This window comes from Nothoprocta perdicaria, unplaced genomic scaffold, assembly GCF_003342845.1.
Source record: "Nothoprocta perdicaria isolate Ctin4 unplaced genomic scaffold, notPer1 scaffold_136, whole genome shotgun sequence".
NCBI classification, from domain to species: Eukaryota; Metazoa; Chordata; class Aves; order Tinamiformes; family Tinamidae; genus Nothoprocta; species Nothoprocta perdicaria.
Window position 1 is genome coordinate 277384 of NW_020454494.1, and position 27015 is coordinate 304398.

Here is a 27015-nt window from a genome sequence, read left to right on the forward strand (position 1 = left end):
TTCTGGGGCAGAAAACTTAAGTGACCACAGTGGAGGAAAAAAATAAACTAAAAGAGAGGGTCCAGCGTAGAGCTACGGAGATCATTAAGGGACTGGGGCACCTATCTTACGAGAAAAGACTAAGTGAATTTAATGTGGAAAAGAGAAGGTTGGGAGGTGGTCTGATCAATATGCAGAAGTATCTGAAGGGCAAATGCAGGGAGGAGGAGTCCAACTCTTCTCAGTGGTGGCCAGTGACAGGACAAGGGGTAACAGGTGTAAGTTGAAACACAGGAAGCTCCACCTGCATGTGAGGAAGAACTTCTTTACTGTGAGGGTGACAGAGCCCTGGAACAGGCTGCCCAGGGAGGTTGTGGAGTCTCCTTCTCTGGAGATCTTCCAAACCCACCTGGATGACACCCCTGCTCTGGGTGTCCCTGATGGAACAGGGGGGTTGGACTAGATGATCTCTAGAGGTCCCTTCCAGCCTCTATATCTGCTCTATATCTGCTGTTTTATGTTGTTACATCMAATACTTAAAAGCACATGAGAGCCAAACGGTATGTGGATAACATGGACCACTGTCGCTCCTGACATTTGCTTGTCGGGAGGCACTCTTAAGTGGCACTTAAGAGAGCAATTCAAGCACAGTGACCTGCGGGGCTGGCTCAGGAAAGTGCCAAGTATTATTTGGTGAAAAATACAGGCTGATGCACATCTCAACAAAGGATAATATTTTTGCTTGCAAATAACAGAGAGAGGCTTATTACTCTTCAGTTTATGACATGATCTGTGAAATAACTCTGCTATACAACATAAAAACCTGTGCTTGACATATTTCATGCAATTCTTAGGATCTGTCATCAGTTTGCAAACACAATGTTTTCCATCACACATTTTGATCACACAGTCCTGATTAGTGCTGATACTGTTGCTCACTTTATTTACCTGCAGTACCGTCTGGCACCTTTACAGACTGCAAGTTTCATTTTTCTTTTCATTTCACAGATTTTTCGCTATCAATAGCTATAAATTATAGATTATGTGTGATACACTATGAGCATGCATAATTTTCTCCTCTTTGATATATCTATGYATAACTTACATGCTGTCCATCACCAGCAGAGTACCTCCTGAGCTTAAGTGAATTGGCTGATGGAAACTACTATTAATCCCACTGGGAGGGAGGTGAATCCTCTTGTTGGCATAAAACGTCATTGCTTCAGGGAAGGAATGAAAAGGCTTTTCCAAAGAGAACCTACTCCTATGTGCTGTAGGGCCACCCTCAGGCAGGAGGTTCTCCCCTAAATGAAATACCCAGCAGCACAGAAGAAATGCGATGGAATGAGAAATAAATTGAAGTCGAGCAAAGCAGCTCTCCAGCACTAGGATTCCTCCCTATGCTTTCCATAAGTTAGACTACAGATGGTGATAAAGAACATTTGGTATCTATGATTTAAGAGGCTATTCTACTACTGTGTCATTGAACGTCTGGAGACATTGCCCAGAGTAAGCATCCATGCGGGTCTTCATTATATAGTTGGCATTAAAGAGGTTTTTTGATTTAAGGAAGACAAAGCTTCACAAAAAATCACCATTCCTCTTGCTTAATTTTAAGGTGACTGATTCCAATCTGCAAAAGCAAAAGCGAGAGGCAACTGATGGATGGGTTCACCTTGATGGAACCAGAGAACAGACCACAGCGTTTCACCTGTTTTCCATAAATACCTTTGGACCACAGTGGATTAGCAGAAACAATTGACCTGGGTTACAAAGGCAAAAGTCTACGATTTTGAAAAAWATAAAGTTCTCACCTTTATAAACTGTTTGCATAATTAAATGCAAACCTAAATTTAAAGGACAAGAAAACAGTGTGGATAACTGTGATCGTTAGTGTTTCACACAAATCCAGGAGGAAGCCACTGAAGAATTTGCAACAGGTATTTATTGTAATATATTATAATAGGTTTGAGAACAGCACTTTTTTTTAACACAGCTCCCTTAATTAAAATTAATTAGCAAATTTGAGTCTGGAAAAATAATAAAAGACAACAACAAAAATTCATTGCAAATGACTGGAGCCAAAAAACTATAGCTTTACTTATCCCTTTCCGAACMAAAAAAACTCAGGAATTTTTACAAATTAGACAAAGTCGGGCTACCTCAGTATTTTGAAATATAAGAGATCAGCTCATTATTCTAGAACAATTACATATTACACAACTGCTGTTGTTCCAGGCACTTTTACATTGAACTATTCTCATTGCTATAGCTGTATCACAGGTCATCCACTATATGAGAAATGATTGTATATTTTTTGTGACAGTAAAGACAATTCCTTTTGCTTTCTGGGGCAATATACTTTATACAAACTCCTGGATGGTTATATATTTTAAGAATGAAGAATGAATTAAAAAACTATGTTCTATACAGGTCCTAAAAGTAAATTTTGTTTAAGTACAACATAGTTTAAATTCTTTCCAAACGACAATTAAAATAGATGAATAAAAACGAACTGCAAAATACTCGGCAAAACCCAAATTGACTCATTTAAAAAAATAAAACAACAACAACAAAAAAGGTCCAAGGAATCTGTGGTAAGTCTACATGCTACCCAAATCTCTCATTAGGGGGGGGAAAAAAAAAAAGTTTCTTAAGCTCTAACTGGAACATAGAGTTTGAAATCAGCCAGTGGCTGAATTCCCACCACCTCGACCCCCTTGTCTTCAGTGAAATCAGAAAGGAGGCAACACATTTCAGGTTTCTGCCCTTTTCATGAGCTGAGGTTTGCCTTTGGTGGTTGAGCTGTTGTGTTCGTAGTGCCACAGCAGTGATCTCTGCCAAGCAGGATTGCGGACGAGGGCCACCTGGATGGAGACAGCTCCCTGGGGACAGGTGCCTCTCAGGGGACGCAGGGTCAGGAAAGACGGCAGCCCACGCTCTCCTACTCGCTCACTCACTGGAGGAGAGATATGCGAGCAAGAACTTCACCCGAGATTCCCTTCTGCCACTACCTTGTGCTGCAGCAGGTAAGGAGAAACTTCCACATGAAAACCTGGCAGAAATTCCCCAGAAAACATTTTTTAACCATCGCTTGTTATCGTCTCATTGGATGTCTTCCTCTCTACCGATTATATGAGGGATTTAGTATGAAAGCTTAGTGTGCTACAGTGCAGAGGTGGAATGACTCAGGTCCTTGCACAAACGTGGCCCAGTGCACCAGGGATGTGCTCTGGGCACCGAGCGACCCACACCTGCACTGCAGCAGCTCCTACTTCTCTGTGCTTCATCTGCCATAGCACTCTCCATGTCCACTTCCAACCATGTCCCATACATATACTCTTGCTTACATCTTCATATGCTTGGGCTTCCACAACATAAGCAGTACTGCTTTACACAGCTTGTGACACAGTAACAAGTGCTTTGATCTGACTGTGCAGTAACGTCGTGTTATCTCAGGAAAGGGTCTCAATAAAGATGCATACTCCGTTCAGCTATCTTGTATTTAATTCCAAAACATAAATGTTTATAAAGAACAGCAACGAAAGACTTACTAGCTTATTGTACGAGCATCAATAAAGAAGAGGAGATGAAGGTGGACCTACAGATCCAAGGGAATAGTTAACTAAGATTAAAAATGGATAACAAATAAAGCACTTTGAAGTTTATGAAAAAATGTTCAAAATTTGACAGCTAAGTGCCTAAGAACCTAAGTGCACAGGCATTTTTGTAAACTGTATCTTATTCTTTGTCAGCAGGCTAAAGTATTTTATAAGCTGACACATGTAACAACGTTTTTTTTTTTACTGCTCATTCTTAGAGAGACAAAAGACATTTGAAGAAACAACAAGAAGAAAAAATCAGAGGCATTTACTTGGCTGGGCTGCAAAAGGCCGCTTTCATTTGCACACAGTGGACAAATATTGAAATATTAATGGAGTTGAGTGCCTACTGAAAACACAAGCAGAATGAAATAGCCTGTAAAAACACTTAAAACCTGAGCCATTCAGATGAGAAAGTAACTAAGTTGCATCTAGGGCACAGCACAAAAGGAATCAAGCTTATCCCGGTTTCAGGACATGTCTTTTTAAAATTTATTAGATGTATTACAATCATTATGTTAGATAGAGCTGCAAGAACTTCATTTTATTTAACTTTTTAACTTTTTTTTCTAGCTACTCTATTGCTCAAGCTACTAATAAAAAGATTTTATGTAATTATATATCTGGCATTATGAGACCATAACTACCACTTGCCCGTGAGAAGCATTTATTTGGTGGCAAGCTGTGCTAGGACRCTGATGTCCAGGGTTCCACTCAGACCTTGGCCTTGGCTCCAAAATCAGACAACCACATGCTATGGACAACGGTGCTGAACAAATCTGCACTGGTGGAATGTATTGGTTATAGTTAGGACATAATCTCAGACAGCATTTTTCATCCTGCTCAGGATGCCTTAAAACTAGTTTTATCATTTTTAAATTAGACTTATGTGGCATTTTCTTAATGTTCATAATATTTATAAATTCAGCTTTCATTAATGTATAGCATTACTTTAAATATATTAATAATTCCTATAGTTCACATAGAAAAAAAAACCAACTTGATCACATACGTTGGATTGGCAGAAGATTGGTATCATTGGGATAAAGGAAGAAATACGATCCTGCAAAAGAGCCTGAATGACAAGAAAAATGTATTTCTCTCCTCCTGCTTCAATAGAAAGATAGTTTGCAGTGGCATACATGCAAGCCCTTGCCAAGTACTATCAATTAATCAAGAAACAGCTAGTTTTAAGGAGGTATCAATCCTCACCATGAGGTACTGCAGGAGCAAACAGAAAAGGTGTGAGGACATCATGCAAAACTTCACCAGCTAGACYAAGGCAAGGAGCTCAACGCTCTGCCTACCACTGCCATTCAGTATCCAAGCTGTTTCATATTGCAGTGTTAATTAAGCCTTCCCTTTATAAGGCATAGTTTAAAATATCTGCATGAAGCATAGGTTGGGTCAGCTCCCTGCTCCCCTYGCATGCTGCTAGTCCTCTGCTGCTGTAAACTGGGACATTCACTCACCTCAGCACAGCTGTGCTGGTTGTAYCAGCTGAGATATGAGAAGAGCCACAGATTTCACACAGAGGAGTTTCTGAGGTGGAGCAGCATCAGCTGGATACAAATCATCAAGTGCTGTGAGGCAGAGATTCAGCTGCTGAAGTGATTTGCTCATTATCAGGAGAGATTCAGAATCGGTCCTAAAGCCTGCTTGAGTTTATACACCGCCAAAGCAGCCTGGAAATGAACTGCGACTAATGAYACATATAGGCAGCAAATGAATACACAGCTTCAGCAGCGGTAAGAAAAACTGCAGCGGCTCCAGGCAGCCAGCACAGGCTGTTCAAGGCAACTGGGGSATCCTTGCAACGCGTTTGGGTTGTTTGCAGTGCACTTTGGCTAGATTACAGCAGTAAATCTGCAGGCTGTATTTATGCCTCCCATTCTGCTACGCAGACAGAGCTGCCACTTTTTCAGCTTTCCACGGATCCCTGGGAAGGGAGAGGGTGAGAGAGACATGCGGCCCATGCAATTCATATCCTGTAATACTGAATGATCCTGATTCTGCAGGGAAGAAAAGGGCTCCTTTCTTTCCCTTAGTCTATATATTTGCACAGAAGACCCTTATAGCAGGTGGACTCCTGAAGTGATGTATGATAAATTCTATAACTATCAACYAGGAACCAACTTCCACTCAACAGGGATAAGGAGGGAAGAAAGACAGCATGAAAAAGGCAAACAAAAGGTTTCTAATGAAAGTATTGGGAAAGAATGAAGGATGGAGGACTATTTCCAAAGCTTTCTTGGCACAGGTTACAATGGCATCGAGGGTTGCTGGGACCTTAAAGAGACTCGTATCTGCAAATTCTGTAGAGGGCTGGAATTAAAGGCAGAGATCAAAAAATTTCCCAAGCAGAGACTAAAAGGAGCAGGTCTATTGAAAGCTATAGCAATGTGTGGCCATAAGCCTAMAAATTCCTGTATAGTTAAAAGCCTGCAGTAAAAAGCATTTTTTTTCTCTACGTTATACTAAATGCTTATATAAGCACACCACCAAAGACACAATATGCATATATTATACATATGCTACCATGCCCACATTCATTTTCCTGCCATAATTCTCCCTATGCATTCAGCCATATTGACTGTAAAGCCTTCATGACAGAACTTGGCTTTCTACTCTATTCTCAGCAATATTTTGAGTTGAACACCAACAGTTTCCTGGGCAGCAGCGGAGATTGTAATCTTACATATAACCCAATATACAACTGACAGACAAAATGAAAATATCATGCAGATGACCAGAAATTTCAAGTTCTACAAAACAAATGAAAGTCTCCTGCTTTTACAGGTGGTGAAGAGAAACACAAGAGTGATGACTTGAGCAAAGACCTAGAGTCAGAGACTAAGCCTATGGATATTCCTTGCCCCTTARCCCAGGACCATATTAACTTTACCCAGCCGCTCCATGACTCCTAGTACAAAAGCCCAGGCCCTGATGATTTTTTCATAAAATCAAAGCAAAAACGCAACACAAGGGAGCAGTGTCRTATTTGCAAAGCGTGCCAGGCTGCGTGGAGGCTGAGGAGCCAGCTGTGCTCCCCTCTCCTTCCCCTTGCCCATCACTCGCGCTCACAGTCACTGGGACAAGAGGCAGCTGAGAGGGGAAGGCAGCTGAGCGTGTYGGGGGCAACACTGGAAAAATTAGATGGGAACTCAAGGGCAGGCAAGTAGAAGAGAAGAGAGAAGCTCTCCATGTCTCTTCATTCTGTGAGGCTCAATCTATACAAGGAGGGGGATGCTTAAACCAAGAACATCCGAAATCACTGTAATTTAGGCTAAAATAAAAAGAGGAATAAAAGAAAAAGTGCTACTGAGATAAAGGCTCTAATTCTCCTCCTGCTTGGCATGCATCAACTCGACTGCCTGAATATACTTGAAGTTACTTCCAGATTTATAGCTACATAAATGACAAGATACCATGGAGGGAGAAATAAGGAAGAAAGAAAAGATCATGAAGGGCAAGTAAGTGTATAGCAGAAGGTGAAGGCATTAATCAAAAAGCATAAGCATGTCTCTTTTTTAAAAAAATAAAGACATGTTTATGCTTTTTGGTGAATATAAAGAATATTGAAACCTTTTTATAATCACTCATTGCTGAATATACTACGACCCGTTCTTACGCCACCTAAGCACAAATTTGCCTTCTTGGTTCCAACTGCGTGTAGTCTTAGTTAAAATTTAAAGACATAAGTAAAGTCAACTAACACTTACAGTTTCTGGAAGCATATCTRCTTGTAAAGTTACAGAAATACAACTCAAAGATCTTTACTAAATCATTAACATGCAGCCATGGATAAACTAAATCATTATGAATATACCGTAATACCACATCTTTGTTTTTCCTCAACATACTTTTTTTCTRTTGTTAGTGTCAGCCTTACTCCCTATCATCAAACAAACCCGAACTAAAGACCAAGCCAGAATTATTTGCCATTACACTTCCAAAGGCATTTTTCAGATGTTTTGGTTTAACAGGAGGGCTAAGGACACTTTAATGTTGCAAACTATCACAGCTGCTCCAATCTGCAGTGACATTAAATACTCTAGATCAATACTTTGATGCATGAGTTCTGTAACAATCTCATATAAGTGCRGGTAATATTGGCATTTAAAGGTTGTAAATAGCTACAGACAGTGAAGGTTAGAAAGCACTGGGATGTGTGCTATATGTAAACCTAAACTTTAATTCATACTTGCTGTTTAGATTGATAGCCCAATTCTGTGCTTAAAAATCCTGGGTGGGCAGCATTAAATTTCAGACTCACCTTGAGGAGGTTAAGGCTCCTCTGTGAACTTAATGTCTGCTACTCATTTCTCCCATCTGGATGCTCAACAGATCACTGAAACTGCTCTAAATAGTGCTAAGAGGACTGGTAGTCTCAGAATGTTTCCTAAAAATGACTGCACAAGCTATATCTAATGTTTATAATCTATACTGGAGGTAGTACATAAAAATGATTTCTATTAAAAACAACACACCAGTCAGCTAGCTTTTGCTGCAGCATGGCACATACCCAGGCTTCTGCACACCAGCGTATATTTAATCCTTGGAAAACAACAAAAAACTAAGCGTGATTAGAAATGTGGAATATGCTTAAGTCAGGTGTCAATTTAAAAAGGAAATCTCCCATTCAAACAGAACTAGGGAGAGACTTTTTTTTTTTTTAAACAACAATAATTTAGCAAATTTGACTTAGGTTTCTTAAAATTACATTTTAACTCTAGTGATAATTTAACTGTTGACAGCATAAAACAATGCAAGTATTAACATGCTAGGGTCTTTTTTTTTATAAATAAACCTAAGACAATATATGATTAAGTTCTTTGAATATGATTACATATTGTTGTTTTCAGAATTTGAATAAAATTAAAATAAAATTAAATAAAAAAATCAGAAGGAAACCTATGGTGATGTGYTAAGAAGGTGACTGCATCTATCAAACAGAAAACCTGCAGCAAGGATATTMAAGTGGTAAAACACCTGAGTGCATAGCTCTTCAGATATAACCTCCTCGCTATCCAACATCTCTATTTGTTGGTGGCATCTTTCTCTGTAACTAGCTCCAAAATGTCAAGCACACTTAAGCTGAAAAAGAACTTGGCTGTAGAGGAGAAATTTGCTTACCCTAATAGACATCTAGCCTTCCAACGTATTGATTAATCCATGAACATCAACAACATCATGGATAGACTTTAATGAACAGCCTTACCAGAAGGGTCACAGCTTTTGAGCACGACAAATACCTGAGAAGGACAGAAGCTGTTGACAACTCAGGAGCATCTGCCACTCAAACTGGGAGCCATATTTTAATTTCTGCAAGGACAGAGCTAAATTATAAGAAGACTACCTATAGTTTTAGAGTGCACAGAAAAAAAATGTGTTTTTATTCACAGCTTTTTCTCTCAGACGCCAGATTCAGAAAAACGTGTGCTTAAATTCCTCAGATGAGAGAAACTGAGTTTACATAAAGTTTTTCCTCTGAGCAGCCTCTCACCTATTTACTTTTACACTTTAATTTACCATTACCTAAACGCAGTACTCATTACTGACCACTATTAAAACTTTGAGATTTGTGGTTGGAAAGTACCATATATACTGTACATCACAGAGCTAACTATGGTTGTACAGGGGTGAATGGACTGATCAAGAATTAGTAATGCAGGGAATTACATTAACACAACCGCTTCCTTCTAACTTGCTCCTCATGTTACAGCGTTCAATTAATTTTAAATCTTTCAGGTAATTCTTTCAGTTAATTTAATGCAATATTCTAAATGATTTTAAGTTCTTCAGTGGTATACAATTCTGGAAAATTGTTGAAAATGGCATGTTGGAATGGYGTTACTGTCACATTTTAAAAATCACACAGTATGGGAAGCAGAAGACCRGAGCTCTTAGTATATAGAGAAAATAAAATCAGATATAGATCTTATCAAACATTGTTGCCTGTGAGTTCAGTGTACTTTGAGATTTTTAGGCATCTATTTTGTATTTATACTTTTAAACATAGTGGGTTTTATTTGGACATTTTGAAAAACAACAGTCAGCACAAAATTATCAYGACAGGAGGCTTCCACAGGGGCTGGCAGGAACCTTGCAACTACTCAGCAATTTCAGCAGTGATCTGAGATAACATTAACATTAATAGAGAGAGGGGGAGAGAGAGAGTACGGAATAAGGAAGTCATACATAAACAGTACCTTGTAACTTAGCCCTTAAAAAAGAACGCTGAAATCACACACACAATTTAAATATTGCCAAACACAGCTGTTTATCRGGAACTGTCTCACAAGAGACTGATTCCTGGAAAGGGCTAAAGGATCAAATATAAAATAACTTATGAATTCCTGGTATAATGCTGTGGCAAAAAAAAAAAAAAAATGCCGCTACTTTTTTTTTTTGGAAATGTGAACAATACATCACTGTGTGTCTGTGTGTGTGTGTGTACCCCATACACCTGCACACCAATAGCCAGGCAGGGCCCAGGCCCATGTCGAGGTGGAGCAGCCTCGCGCGCCCAGTCTAGCAGTCCCCGTGCTCTCAAGCATCACGCACTKATCTGAGGTCTTCAGTTCCACAAGTGCCGTTAGCAGTGAAAGGGGAGCGCTGGTGGCCTTTGCTGCTTGAAACACTCTTCCCTCGGTGTGCTGAGCACTGTGGCTCTGCAACATGTCACAGGCCCCTCACCCTGCCGAGAGCGTACGCAGTCAACCCACAACTCAAGCCTGCAACTCCCCTGTAAAAGGAGCCTCCCTCAGGCTTAAAGATTACGAAGCCTTGAACTTGAAGTGAAGCAAAACAGAGCGAAGACAGAGAATCTGCCTCTTGGTGACTGGCATCAGAGAAAAACAAAAAGAGGGCTATCAACTTAAAGAAAACAACAAACAACACTCTAATTTTCCTCAGGTTCTATGTATCTCTGAACTCCCACGTCCATGGTCTTTTTATTTTTATTTAGTTTCTTTTTCATTTTTGTTTTATTTTGTTTTTCACAGTGTTTGTGTCAGAAATTTGCTCTGCTGTGCACCCAAGAAACACCAAATACCACTCTGGGACTCCACATAAAAATATGCATTTATTATTAAAGTAGTTCATGGAGAAATTATATTCCAGTTCATTGTTTTGTGCTTCATATAATTATTTCATATTTTATATTCTATTATCATAGATTATATTGGAACATCTGAGAAGAAATGTTACTGGACATATGAGATCAAACAGTTTTAATCTTACAAAAATAAAACAAAAACACACACAGAAACAGAGCTTTATAATAAGTTAATAAATATACATTTACTAAAGCCTTCTGCAATTCTGCTTTTATTCAGAATATCCTTATTACACCTCTCCAACTTATCTCAAAGAARCATTACAAATTTAGATAGGTATTAAACTGGGACAGAAACGAAAATTAAAGGTATTGAGTCCATTACCAGAATTCAATGAGTGAGTGCTTATCTACAGCTTGAACAACACATTTTTAATGCCCTTGTCGAAAGTCTACTGTTAAAAGAAAGCTGGTATTCCATTAATGTGTACCAGAGTCAAGATAGAAAAGGCATCTGAAGAAAATAAATCCTCTTCATTGTTTCCTTCTTTTATTATCTAACCCCATATTACTCCATTCTGTCCACAAATGGGTGAGCCAACGACACCATCACAGCAATTCAATCCCTACACAACACCTGAGTTAAAGTAGCACTAAAAAATTCAAGACATCTAAGTCTAAAATTTATTTTTCTAAGTACATTGGATTTTCTTTTTAGTTTTTTTTCTGAAAGACAGCACAGTCTTAGATTTTTCTTTTCATTATTAGATGTATAGATGATTAGATGCCAACCACCTGCTTATCTCATGGAACCAAACCTCAAAGACAAGTGTATTCGTCTGCTCTCCTGTACCCCTCTGAAAAAGGAATGGAAACTGTTACCCGCAGCAGCCAGGAGGCTACAGAAAACTAAACCCCAAAGCCCTTATGTCACTTAAGCGCCCATCACTAAGTGACTGCATAACAGACTCCGTATTTATGGTCACAATAAATGTAGCTATTTATTTACAGGGAGAAGTATTTGAAATATATACAGAGACAGATGGAGTAAGACACAACAAAACATTCACACAGACACTCTTTGTTTTTCTTTTCCTTCCTTGGAAGCTAGTCTGGACAAGATTCCCTTTATTCTGCTGTTATCCATCAAAAGGTAATTTTAAGTTTAAGGGAGAGGAATAATGAACAAAGCCCTATATATTTTATAGCTGACAAGAGCTAACTAATTTATAACTATAATGAACTTGACTTTTAAATAACTTAGAAACAGGTCATGTCTAAATTCATATTCTAGACGCTGGAGATAGCAAATGGATATCTACATTTTCAGAATAATCTTGTGYACTGACCTGCAGACTCTTCTGTGAGTCAAAGGGGTGGCAATCCCTTCTCTGATATCCTATGTAGGCCTAAATGAGACATTGTGTTGCCCCAAAATAAACATGCTCCAAATGAGACATCTGGCTTCAGACAAGCCTTCAATATCCTTTGCATGCTAGAGAAATGAAGGGATAGGCAAGAATTCATGATAAAGTCATGATTTCTACCATCATAATGTCCCAGTAAAGCAGATTCTCGAAATAAACCTGTCTGAATGCCCCATCTGCACCGGTCTGATTCAGCTGTTGTTCTCCTGGAGGTGACCACATCCCTAATTCCTGGCAGAAGGCTCTTTTTTCCTTATTGCTTCTAGAAGCAATACAAAGATTCCTTCACGGAAATAGGGATGCAACTCAAGTTGAGCTCTTGCTCCCATACAACTCAAGTCGAGCTCTTGCTCTCTGCATCACCTCTGGAACTCGCCTGCTCCACCTGAGCGAGGTCTTCAAGAAGTGACTCTGGTGGCTACAGGTCCTAGTAAGCTGTTATGCAGGACCTGCAGTGAAGAGAGGTGCTCTTGAGCAAAGCTATCAACAAAGCACAGCCTCTCAGAGCTTAACCTTACCCACGTTACATAAACCCAGGCTTGACATCCATCACTGCCACATCTGCACTGATGCACTTGAGTGCCGGAGGGTTTTTGTTTCCTTTTGAAAGCCATTCAAATTCTCACCCTCGAATCAGATCCGTATCTGCCCATCTCAACAAAACATCTAGATGACAGACATATGACTGATTAGTATATTGATGTTTTAAATTATTTTCTGATTAGTATATTGATGTTTTAAATTATTTTCTGATAAATACTTCTAAAGGAAACTTGTTTCCTGAAGTGAGGAATCAAAAAGGAAACAGTTAATACTACACTATGTTCAAAAAGTCAACAGTGCTTGGGTGGTGAGACCACCCCCACTGCCAATATACCAGAGAAATTACCCAGTATGCATTATTTACCTTACTAAGGACAGTGCATCACATCTTTATACATTTCTCACTGTTAAGTGATTCAACCTAATGCGAGCCCACAAACTAAATAATTTATGGTATGATGGGTTAAACTATTCCTGTTTAATTTATATTAGTGTTAAGTGCACTTAAAGCCTTAGTCCTGCAATGAAATTTATGTATAAGCTCAAATACAATGAAAGTCATAAACACGTAAAATTAACTATTTTCCTCAAACTTGCAGGATTAGCACAAATTTATATTTTTAGAATTCATGCTTAGATAGGAAAAGTAACAAGAGGCTTGAGCAGCAGCAAGAAACTTCTGGGATACATATAAGACAGTGAAACACTAGATGAAACTGAACAGGAGGTATAAAATCTCCCTGTCTGGAGATCCCAAAGAACAAATTACATTGCTATCTGGCAAAAACTCTATCTATAGTAAAGAAAAGGAAAATATATTCMAAGTGTCTAAAATTCAATTCCAAGTTTATTTTTCTCAATTTCATCATAATCTGYAAAGCCAGTCTCCCAAAATTCAAGAAAAAAAAAAAAATCCAACAACTGTTGAAAAGGGGGGAGTGAAGCCCAAACCTGCTCTTCTTGATCATATTCCAGTAAGAAAAGGTCAGCTGTAAGAGATCACCACCCAAGTGTCAATGCCGTCACTGAGCAAAACCAGAGCACTGCTTACTGYTATCATGGTTGAACAGCTTTGTTTTGAAGTGCTAGAAGAAAAATAAGTTCTAAAAAATAAATAAATAAAGCCAATCTATCAACTGTAAAATTGAATAAATATTTAACCATTCTAAAAAAAATGCTATCCTAAATGTTATTTTATTGCTATGCAATATATCAGTATTTATATGCACCAAATCCTGATTATTTATAGATTTTAAATTGAAGCTCAGCAACTTTGCCACWGATGTTCTGGTCTGATATCTCTATAAGCATATATGGATCTGGTAATGCTTRGAGAGCTGTGTCTGAATATTTTATCTTGCTTACATCCCCTTATAAAAACAAATGGGGCTAATTACAAGTATTGGGACAGTTAATTTAGTCACATTTATAAAAACATRAGAATAAGGCATAATGGGTATGTCCCGCTAATATGTGAAAGGAGACCACAAAGAACACACAGAAATTACACAGGGTGGAGGAAGGGAAAGGTGCTGCAGTGTTTGAATAAACAGCTTGAATCCAGCACTTAATAAGAAGAGAAACCCAATGAACTGTCCCGGGAAGCCGTGGAATTCACCTTGAGGATATGAGAATATATGAGAATATGAGATGTGGGATTTTGAATGCAGATCCTACCCAAAACAAAGGGAAAAAGCACGGCTTGGAAATTGCATATTAGAAACTCCTTCTACCCTTAATCCCAGTAGTATCAATATTTGCTACCGTGTTTCTCTGATAAAAGTATATTTTCTTCCCCAGCCCAAAAAGAGGTTTAAAATCATTTTCTACTGAGAATGAGACCCCTGATAGGCCACCTCCAGGCATGTTGTACTTATTCCTTAGATTCTTTTGATGGTTTTCTTTGAATCCAGATTCAAACATTTATCTGGGTCCCTTCAAGACAGTGTTCCCCTGGAAAGGTGAAATGCCTGGTTTCAAACCAGAACCACGGTGCTGATCACAGGCTTTGTTACGAGTACAGCTCAGGATGCAGGACAGGCCCAATTCCCAAGCCAGAATTTTACCCTGTGGATACTGTTTTCAAAAGAAAGACTGAATGGTCTTTCCTTATCTGTAGGTTGAATCTCAGATTTTTCTTAAATGTAGGCAGTCTTCTAGCTAAAGCAGATATAGCAACTAAGTAAATATTGCTCATCAAGTGTACTCCTTCAGGAAAATCTTTTAGATTTTCTCTTTGCTRTAGACTGGCCTTAGCAGCTGTCAGTAATTCAGTAGCAAGTAACAGCGTAACACAATTTTGGAGAAACCAAATAATTGGAAAAACGACAGTGAAAAAACAGACATCTAAATGGATTTGTCTCATCTAAGCTCAGTACTTCCTTCTAAATCAATCAATCAATTTAATTCTGGTCATGTCATTCAGAAAACTATGCTTTCAACTGGGGTCAAGTTACAGCCTTCTTTACAGACCTTACACATCTCTCTTTCATCCTTTGACAACACTAAATATTGGTTCTGAAGTTCCCTGATCACAGTTTCTCATTCAAGGCCTCTCCACACGTATAGATCAGTATCTCCCCTTATTACCTCCAACCAGGTAAACTTCTGGTCTAAGATAGGTTAAGTTTGACAAGCRAGTTTACATCAGTGTTCAACTCCTTGGAAACACTGTGAGTAGGACCTATCAAAAGAGCTTTATCTAACTATACTCATAAAAATAGTATGTGTGCAAGGAGGTATGAAGTGAACAGACACGAGGCACCTGAGGGGGACGAGCTGTGGTCAGGCTTCCTTCTCAGTTGCACCTTATGCAGCTTCAGTAACATGAGTGGCCCTGCATGGSCAGAACCAAACGTCAAACCTGGTGTTCAAACTGCAGGGAAGGAAATTGGCCCACGCAGATGAATATCTTCATTCTGCTTATGCTGCAAAACAGTGACACCCACTGGCAGCAATGGTTTAAATACCCAATTGTTCCAATGTGGACTTGATACGAATTGCTGGAAAGTTTCTCTGGGAAAAAATCATGGTAATAACTTACCTGTTGAGTCAGCATCACTCTTGGATTTTTCAGAAACTGAGACACTATCAGTATTTGCAGCAACTGCAACATAACCCTCAGGAGGGAGATCCACTGTGTACATCCTTGGAGGTGGAATTGTGTTGACATTACCTACAAAACACAAAAGCAAAACTTCTGGCCATGGATATCAGTATGGATTCTCTCAAACATTTCCCCAAATACAGCCATAACGACAAGCATTCTCAAAAATCCTTGGGAAATGGGAAGCATTAAAACCTTCCTATGACAACCAAAACTGCACTGATTCTGTAGCAGCTACAAAATGGAAAACAAACATTCACACGTGCTCCAGAGGTTTGTTTTCTCCACCATAAGCATATTTTTATTCCTATTTCTGAAATCTTTTCTGCCAAAACTTCAAAAGAAGCTTCCATTTGCAGAGATACTTCAAAAGGCACTACACATTTCTCTCAGCTTACAGGTCCTGTAAGAATCGTTTCCTAAGAGACGGATGGAGATATCCAAGCCAGTTACACAGAGCAGAGGTACTGGAAGGGCAGAATTGTGGTCCATCCATTTGGACACCTTGCAGATGTCGCCCAGCTGCTCTTCTGAACAGCACAGAGCCCAGGAGAGTCTGCAAACAGGATCTCCACAAAGCTCCAAGATCCTTCCCAACCTCAACAACTCTGTGCAGTTGCGTGCCTGGGGCACTGTGCCATTTCACTGTATAGGAAACTTCGCTCCAACGATGGTAGTAGAATATTGCTTAATTTTCCCCCCTTTAAAGAACAGATTTTAAAATATATGGAAGATTAGCAGTATAAACTTGCCATTTGTTCGCAAGGCTATAAGGAACTTTGCACAAACGATAGAGATGCCTTTCTATTTCAGTTATATGAAGCCAGGCCAAATAGCAGGCTGTATTTTTTGCTCAATTCCCATTAAAGAAAAAATGACAATGTTAGAGATGAGCCACAGGGAGACAAAAACCTTTCCAGAAGGCCAGGATGTTCATGGTATCTCCAGTTGCTGCACTAATTTTAGATGGTTCAGTGTGTTCTTTTYACACTCAGCCAGTTCCACAAGCCAGCACAGATACAGCACTACGTGTCTCCCTCTTTGGGGGCTATTTGCCCCTTTAAAATAGACAGACAAAACCTCTCTATAACGCACACTATAAATGTCTTTGGCAGGTGCATGCAATTAGCCTCTTTTCTCCACAAACTTGCCAGAGATTTGGAGACGACCCAAGTCCATTACAGAGCAGCAGTTAAGTGTTCAGACTAAAACCTAAACGTTTAAAATGTAGTTGAATCTATCAACAACTAAACAAAAATCCTCTTAGGAATATTTTTCTATCATCAGATAGCTTTATCACACTTACCCAGACATTTATCTCAAATAAAATTAATAATAAAAAAGTTCAACAAGTTTGATCACCTCAGATACCTATGATATCTAAGATACCAATATCGATATCAATACATTTCAGCATTTCAGAGCACTAGGGGTACTTTTGAAGAACTACATCACAGTTGCTTTCAAAATCAGGATGCAACATATTAAAAAACGACAGCTCTTCTTGAATTACCTTTCTAGGCAAGCAAACACAGGCAGACTCCTTTAAAATTTATCTAAAATCTCAATATTTTGGTGGATTTATGAACTCCTTCCCACATATCAAAGTTTGTCACACTGTCCTACTTGGTTTTTCTCATTCTAAAGGCTGGTAGTTTATTTTCACTAACATTTTTGAACTCACACACATACACAAGATATATATATATATATTAAACATATATATATAAAAAAAAATTTGTTATTTTGCTTCCCCTCTTTACATGTGTTTTCTGTGGTTAATAAAAATCACATCACGACCTATAAAGCTTAGTTTAAAGCATACTTCTAAAACATTTTTAGGATTTCTAGGGGGACAACTGAAAAAGTTATCAATGCAAGTATTAAAGTGAGAAAGATTTAGAATTTTTGCTCCTCATGAATGAGGAGTTAGACTTTAGGCTGAAAACAAAATATTTGATATGAATACACTCAGAGGAGATTAGAACACTTACAGGAAGAGAACAACGTGAGAAAACCCTCAGAGTATTTCCTCATCCTTCCTTCAAATTAATGGAGACCAAGAACAACTTTGGATGGAAACTTAGGTCAATATAAACAAAAGCATTTTCAGAAGGCCCACATTTGGGATGGGAAGTTCATAAAAGACAACGAACGAAAGGTAACTCAATTTTATTTCTCTCACCATCTCTGAGACGCCCACTGACTTTCAGATCTTTTCGGACGCCAAGAAAGGCTGCCTAACAGTCCATTTTCTTGAAGACCAGCTTTACTAATAAAATTCAGCCCCAGTTTCACTACAGAAGTGACAGACATTCTGYGTCAGAGAGAGCAAATATACTGGAAGAAAGGTAATAATTCCTCCCCTCGTGGTCTTCAAGAAAGAACTGTTACCTATGAATTAAGACACCTCTATTGCTTTGGACCAGCAATGAAAACGAAGCTCAGCACAAGGAGGGAGTGAAGCCGGCACAGACCTCAGACAGGGAGGGCTGAAGCAACAGGCCGCACTTCGGGGCAGAATCTGACTACGGGTGCACAGATGTTTTAAAATCACGAGACCAGTGATTTCTGCAGTGACACAAGCTATTCTTTACCTCGTGAAAGTTGAATATATGAGGTAACGAGGAAGCAAGCTTTACACATAAGCAGCCAAACTCTTCACTAAATGTAGAGCTTCCTTGAGTATGATTACAGGCAATATTTTGTCTAGGTGTCTGTGCTAGAATTTGAGCAGTATAAACAGGAGAATAAAGCCTCTTAGAAATGTTAGGTGAGCATCTACCTCAATTATTTCTCCTACTGCTGTGGATCTCACTAGTTCAATGCACTCTCCAAAAGTCAAGTACAACCCTGACACTCAAAGTAATTTCCTTCCATACTCCCCCCACCCAAAAACCACTGCAGCACTGAATCTAAAGGGCCACGTCTCTGCTACAGTTAATTAGCCTCCCTGATCAAGTGATGACTCACCTGAAATTAGTCTGGGAAGTAAACAAATGGACTCATCAGAATGAAAATCAAACAAAATTTAAGTTTTTAAACTGTTTTTCTTTTTCCCCTCAAGCCTTATTTTTATTCAATATTTGAAAATCATCAGGAAGGCATCATTCCTCTTTATATGCAAAAACAATGCAAGCCACAGAAACACAAAATACATTTTTTTTATTCACCCTAAACTTGAACACCCTAAACTGGGTTCAGTTCCCAGTTATCAGCTATTCCACAGATTTCAACTAGTAGTTGGACAGTACAACTGGTGGTAGAAAACAGTAGGAAGGAAGCAAGTGCATCATCAGAAAACCAGAAATCTGATTTGGAAGTAACAACCATTTTGAGAGCAGACATTTAAACGATACTTTCCCGGGGTACACAGGGCAGCAGAGATGTTTTACATGACCCGTTTTTAGGCCAGGATACTGAAGATAACTGCAGGCCAGGAGGCAGCAGGGCGGGCAGCAAAAGCGACAGCAGCTGCAGTCTCTACGCGGCCCAGCTCACAGAATCACAGAATGGTTGAGGTAGAAGGGACCTCTAGAGATCATCTAGTGCAACCTTCCTGCTCAAGCAGGGACACCCAGAGCATGTGGCACAGGGTGATGTCCAGGCGGGTTTGGAAGACCTCCAGAGAAGGAGACTCCACAACCTCCCTGGGCAGCCTGTTCCACTGCTCTGTCACCCTAACAGTAAAGAAGTTCCCCCTCACATGCAGGTGGAACTTCCTGTGTTTCAACTTAAACCCATTGCCCCTTATCCCGTCACTGGCCACCACTGAGAAGAGTTTGGCCCCTTCCTCCCTACATTCACCCTTCAGGTATTTATACATATTTATCAGATCCCCTCTCAGCCTTCTCTTCTCCGGGAGCTCAACCAGAGCTCCCTGCCAGCCAGCCCCCCTCTTCCCCTCCCGCCTGAGACACGACCACGTTGCCATTTTTCTGGACACAAACAATTTTCTGCTKTCTTTCTCAAGATAATTAGTTTTCCTGCAGCTGGCTACATTTAGGTCTAGAGATTGTTTAGACTTACAGCTAATGCTAGCATTTTCTACTCCAATTAGGCAACTGCTACATACTATTAGCCAAACTATTTATTCAACTGCTTCCAGTTGTCACAGGAGCCAGCGGATCTATCTCTGGCAGCCCAACTGTTGGAAATTAAGATGTAACTGAAAAAAAGAAAAAAGAAGCGTTTGCGTGTATGTTTGTGGGAGAAAGCTAAAAGGAATGAAGAGGTCAACCAGCAGGAGAAAAAATAAAGAAAAAAATAGAGGGAAAAAAAAAAAGGAAAAGGAAAAATCACCAAAGCAAACCATCAAAACCTACCAACCAAGAACACAGCACCACACTGCTACCAAACTTGAGACTGAACTACACAGCACCTTCCATAATGACAGAGGTGAAAGATACTGCACGTGCAGCCCATGCAGCCTAGCAGAGAAAGAGGAAGGAAGAGACAATGCCCAGACCTCTGCATTCCCAAGCCTACAGCTACCATCACAAGATATCTCCTTCTTTAGTTAACTAAACTATTTATATTTGGATACTTGTCCCATTTGCACAGTACAGCACCACAATAATAAAGCACGTAGCATTTTTAAACCCTAGAGAGAAGACAAGGCTGTGAGGCGACACTTYGTTGTGTAATAACTATAATCTCCCTTGCTCTTTAGCTTATGCACAATAGACAGCTTTTCAGAGTAATTAACAGCTAAGACAAACTGGAATTGTTTAATCGTCTTTGAAATTGTTTATTGCATTGGGTGCTACTAGAGTTTAATTTCTTAAGCATATGCACTTTGGCAATTTGATCAGCTTGGCAGAACGAGTCCTGTCCACACATATTTTACGCACAAGCTTTATCTTCTTGGCGCTTCTGCCACAATTTCAAGTTTTTTATAAAATAAGGGAAGGACAGGAAATCCCGTCACAGATGACAGGGGGACAGTTTTAAGGACACAGTCCAGATGACCCAATTCTGATGATTTCTGAAACACAGCGTATTGAGAACATAAATAATATCAACRGAAATAAAGCGAGCTAGAGCACACAGGAAAATAAATAAATAAAAAAAAGATATGCAACTGTACTTAAGTCTAACAGGAATTCCTTATATAGAGCAAAAATGCTGGGATAACCAGAAGACTGCCTTCATTGAAGATACAACTAAAAATACCATCTCAACCTAAAACTGCTTAGCAGTCAAAGAAAAAATATTCTTAAAAATCCAGATCCTCAAAAGAGTCTTGATAGTTAGCATGCAACAAAATCCACTTGAAAAGCAAGAACTATTGCACGCCAAAGAGATTTTCTGCTGTGTGTGAAACTGTCATTTAACATTACAATGGCATCAAAGTTTTAGTTCAGAATGTATCGAGGTAGCAACAAGAGACTGAACTTTCATTTCTAACGCTCCCTCTACATTTCATTTTTATTAGCTCATCTCCTTCTCCCAGCGCCACAAAATTAATACCATCCACTTGCCAGCATTACCAGAGTCTTTAATTATAAACCTCTTCTGCTGTGAGCCTTCTAGAATTTGTTCATGAACACACAGATCGGTTAGTGAYGCTTTCCTAACCCTTGGAAGAAGGTGTTTAAATACTTGGTGATGTGAAGGATGAGATCATCTAAGACAGAAACAGGGTATTTTTTCCCCTTATATAAAACAAATAAATAAAACTCCACAAAACAAAAACTATTTTACAAGTGTGTGTTAACTAAACAAATAACATAACTTCCTACAACACCCTAAAAAGTTGTCAGTAACCAAGGTGGCTAGTAACAGCTCCACCTGTCTATGGTGGGATCTGCCTTTAAAGGACTGCACGGGTTTTCTTTGCCCTCTGTAACATGCATCTTCGGCGAGAGAAGGCGACCCATAAGCCYGAGTGTGCTGCAGGATGTTTGATATTCATTTTGCTTTCTAAAAAAAAGAYTTTTAACAGTTTGTGTTTTGTATAGCAAGTAACAAGAGGCACAGATTCAAGAAGCTGATAAAACAGTAACCTTATRTTATAGGTTTTTATTTAACAGCATTTGGAGAAGATTCTCCTTAGGAAATAAGAAATAGGATATTTATCAGCTCCGTGCTGAAGATACTTTGAACAAGCATAATCATGGASCAATTCCTTAAGCTCAAAAAGCCTTCATCTACAGTGGGTCTATGCCCTCCCTTCTAAAGCAGGGCCTGCCTGGCCTCACCTTGAAAGATCTSGGGTTTTGCTGACCTTATAACGTCCATGTCCCTCTGCTGGTGCCACCAGTTCTAGGAACACTGCACCAGGGACCAGGCACAAACAAATGCTTTTAATTGTGGGTGATGTAGTTCACAGGAAAGAGCCCAGAGCAAAAATAAGTGCTCCTCATTTCGGATTCTCACAGCAAAGAGGGCTGCTTTTGAAAAGAACAAACTGAGCTTCTGCACTGCTTGTTTTCCATTAGAGGCAAGTAAACACCTCAGCAGGCCAGAAAGGGCTCCACTCTCATTGATCTTCTACTAATGCATACGAGGAAACCCATATCCCTGGAAGAGCATCACAGCAATAAACTTGCAGGAAAAGAGAAATCAGTTAACTAAACTTGAGAACAACAGATTAATTAATGTTTATTTTCTCACTGGGCTTTCATTTAAAGAGCACTTAATAGTCATTTACGTGTTATTATTTCATACATTAGGTAGCGAAAAATGTGTTTAGTAATAGGCTACAAAAGCTGGAGCTGTAAGACTTGGGAAAAAAAGGACAAAGGACATTTCTTTGGTCACATAGAAGTTATTTAAAATATTCTTTCTTGTGGATGAAAATGATATGGGTTTGACTATTAATACGGAGACCATTTAGGTAGCAATAGCTAGAGTTGCAGATAGGGAATGGAACCTGAAAGGGATTTTTTTGTACAGATACAATCTCCTTCCTAGTTTGACAGTATATTTTGTTGGAATTAAATAATTTGGTGCCAATAAGCGACTGAGAATTTCACAAAAAAAGGAGTAATTTAAGGCCTAAGTATGTTCTAGCATTAAATAACAGCTTGTAAAATAAAATAYGCAAAAAACCCTCTTACTTTAAAACTTAGTAATGCTCAATTTACCTTTAATAGCTATTTTAAAAATAAGAATTGGGATTTTAAGTATATACAATCTAAAAAATCCAAATTCTTCTATTTATTGGAATGCTGCATTACAGGGTAGCCTCTGTAATAGGAATTGTGCCCCTAAAATACAGAAATCACACTTCTGAGTCTTGATCCTGTAAATCCTTGCATTTATATCGTGCCTTTTGAGAGCAAAGTTAACATCTGGAATCTTATATACAGAGGATATAAGTTTATGTCCATGTTTATGACTTGTTATTTGGCACTGCCTCAAGGCTTTTTCCCCCCCTTTTGTAACACCAGAGATACAATATCAATAACAAGGTTGTTGAAAGGCTTTTAACAGAGGAGAATACATCAGCTCCCTCTCTTATTTTTCCCCTTTCCCCTCACTCTCTTCCTCTCCTCACCTGCCGAAGTTCCCTGTACAGCTTCTGATAATGTTTTTTGTCCTGCTTCAGGGTGTATGTCACTCACCTTCTCTAGGAACTTTTTCCATAATGACACTTTTGAAGGAGCTTGCTCTGGTTCTTGTGCATTTGCCTTGGGCTTAGTGCACAACATCATTTCCAGTAGGGCCCCCCACAAACAAAGCAGAAGCACAATAAATGCGAGTTACTGAATACCATGATCCATTCCAGAAGAGAAGCTTTCAGAGGGGACAGAAAAAGGGCTGAAATATCCATGAAACCCTGGCCCATTTAGGGGTTGAGAAATAACCCTCTTTACAAAACTAGAGCTGCTGCCTGTGGAAGCATCAGTCGTAAATGCTGATGCCTCTGAGTACCCGGCCTTGGCAACCTTACTTTCAAAGTCCATACAATACTGGTAAACTGATCTAGTTCTTGAGTGCTGGCTCTAAAAACRTGCGACAGTAGAATTACAGGCTCCCCTCTCCCCCCTAAATTCTGGTAAAGAAAAAAGAAACCTCATCAGGCTTGTGAAACATTACCAATCACTGCTATAAGAAAGCATTTCCCACTTCCTTTTTTATATCCAGGTGGCATAATGAGCTGTGGAACACATGTAAGTGTTCTTCCCCACATCCTTACCCTTTGGGCAGAGCTTTGAATCTGTCCAAAGTTTCTTCCATATGTTTTTGATTAAACTGTAGGAAGAAACTAGTTTTCCTTTGATTCTCATTACAACACTGTTGGCATCAGCAGCATCCCTGCTGATGGTGGCTTCTTGGGCCCCAGGCCAGGTGGTCTAGCTCCTGGGTTGGAGCCACACCAGCCTCTCGCTCTCCAGTCTAAATAACGTCAGCCCACGGTTAGACCATTGGGGAGCACTCTGGAGCAAGCCCCTCTTCTGTGGGCTGCGCTATCTGATGTGCCATACCTGCCTATGGGGCACGTGTCTGCCTGCCCTACACCACGTGCCCCCGCAAACCTGCCTGCCTGGCTTGATCTCAGACCAGTCTTGTCACTGCTGACTTGCCTGGTCACCGCCGGGCAGCTGGACGAGCCTGGTTGCTGCCGCGAGGCCTCCCGAGGTACTTGGAAGCGGCTCCCCCAGTGAGGGCTCTGCCCTTGGGCCTGCCCCGTTCCTGCACGGGAGCTGTGCCAGGCATTCAGCTCCGCTTGCTTGTTCCATACATATTAGAATGGGCTGTTCTCGGGCTTTGAAGAGATTATTCTTGAGGATCATCCAGCTCTGCTGAGCTCCTTTGCATCCTGCAGCAGTCTTCTGTTGGCTCCTGCCAAGCAGGTGCCTGAACGAGACAAATCTCTCTCCTGTAGTCCAGCTTTCCAGTTCTACCACACATCTTGCTCCTTTTTYTCTCAAAGCTTTCATCTCCTGCCACAACCACATCTGCCATCATTTTTCCTTYGTTTGTATCACAGAACAACTGCCCTAGCAGAAGGGCTTTTTATTTTAACTCTCCGGAGACAGGCCTATTATTTCATATTATAGCTTTAAAAGCTCTGTCATCTTTGAAATGTTAAGTTACATACTCTGTTGAAGTCACTGGGCATAAACAATATCATCCATCTTTCAGTTACTAGAGCAAACCATCAGYTTTGATAAATATGGGAGGTAAAAAAATGTAAATAGCCTGGATAAATTATGTTTTAATCACAACAAAGTATTTTTGCATTTCATTTTGCTAGTAATATCCCCAAASTTATCACACGGTTCAGAAGAGTTTTAGATTCTCCTAACTTCTTTAATTCAGTTCATATAGAATAGCAAAGATTTTTTTTTCAATGACAGGAACTTATATAGGGAAAAGGAGAAAGGTAGAGCACTAAGGACCTGTAGACACTACTGCAATAAAGCAGTAGTAAAAATTCACAAGCATATACCTCAGGACACAATTAAGCAAAACTCTTATCCCGTAATTCAGACTGAAAAGTGTCAAATTATTTTCTAGAATATTCGTATTATTTTCAGTTTTACCTTCAACTCTAAAAGCATCATAACATAMTTTTCCAGGCAGTTTTCTTAATGCATTCATTTACTCCAATTCAGATTTCTGCAGACAGTACTGAGAGCCCAYAGTACACAGGGAAAGAGAGGAAAAAAAAGCCAGTTTAAAGACTCAGTTAAGGCAAAACTTGATTTTAGATAAGCTACAAAATGAAGCAATTCATGCTCATTCTGTACCTAAGTGCCAAGCCTATCACTCACAAATATCACCAGTTACCCATTTTACAAGCCCATCTTTTTGTACAGCATCCACATTTTACAGTCCATTTGAAATAAGACTTTTTACTCACCTGTCAAAATATTTACAGGCTACTTTAGCTCCATCCACATAAGCTGAAAATAATGACTGCTAGTACTAACATACTGCCTGAATCAATTATATTTGCCTTTTCTTATGTACATATGCACCTGGGCTTCTGTTGTAGCATGAGGATAGGAAGAAGTGCTGACTCACCCACTCMCTCCAATCTGTGGGTATATCTTTAATTATGCTACAACTGAGCCCAGCTTTTTAATTAATTTTCCCACTGTTCAGAAGACATTATACCAAAGATAATCATTGCTTACACTGCTGTTTCCTATCAGCTACTGCTGAATACTGCACACATACACATACATCAAGACTATTTCTTAATTTTCAAGTAACTGATGCACTGATCTAGTACTTTGGGGATTAAGTACCACTAACTCTTTTATTCAAGTGTGTCTGTGGGTATCAATTTGATGATAACTGTAGCTACTAAAGCATATTAAGATAACTGAAATATATTTAAAACGTACGCCATCAGAACAACGATTACAAGTCTCACCTTCAAGTGATTTGCAGTGTGCATCACCTGATGTACTGGCAGCTACTGGCAAAGTCTGAGCACTCTCCAGATCCTTCTCTTGGGATTTTGAGCCCAGGTTTCCAAGAACTGTCTCCTCCTTTTCTCCACTCGAGGTGTGCACGGGAGAAGACGAGGAAGTGTCAGCATACAGTCGTTTCAGTACTTTCCTTATGAAGACTGTAGAATAATAAAACTCTTTTAAGCAAAAAATGCAATGATTTAAAAGTAGTTTAAGTCTTTCTCTCTCTTTTTTTTTTTTTTTTTTTTTTTTTTTAACTCTAATTGACAGGCAGTCTTGTCATCTATGAAGCTCCATTCAGTAGCCTTTACCTCCCACAGGTACTAAAGCTGAGACTTATATGGTAAAGTCCTAAACTGAGTCAAAAAGGCCTTAACAAACAGAGTTCACTAACAAGGTTGCAAAGTATTATTTAATTACATTTTGCCAGTAAACTTACACACTACTTTTAGTGATATCTAAGTACGCATACACAATCTTTAAACTTCAAAACCAGCATCAAAATGCAGGTCTCCTCCATCACAGAGACATTGCGATCACAGAATCACTCATTAAAATAAATAAATTACAACTAATTTAATCATATTTAAAAGAAAAGTAGGCAGTCACACATGGTAACCAAATTATTTCTACAGAAGTAGCTGTGTTCCTATACGCCTCTTCCTCTTCTGGGCCCCCTTCTCATGACATCTGCAATCTGCGACTAGTTACTCCAATGCAAATATCACTTGATTAAAGAAAAGAAATTAAGCAAATAATTTAGTCTGTAACAACTTATCATTTGTATATGGATACATGGATATTTCGATCACTTGTATGAATGGATTTTATGAAGTAATACTTCGGAATTGGTATTTATTACAGAGTATAGTTTCCAAAATTCTATGTGGTCAAACAGGGAAGATCTGGAGAAAAAAAAAAA

General features: G+C 39.3%; 1 protein-coding gene across 1 annotated transcript in view; it reads right to left on the bottom strand.

Annotated features, from left to right (window-relative positions):
* Window positions 1–27015, bottom strand: part of ERICH1 (glutamate rich 1) — a 78445-nt gene that overhangs the window by 36474 nt on the left and 14956 nt on the right. The window contains 2 exon segments of the mRNA XM_026033885.1: window positions 15655–15786; window positions 26054–26251. Coding sequence (XP_025889670.1) covers window positions 15655–15786; window positions 26054–26251 — 330 coding nt within the window.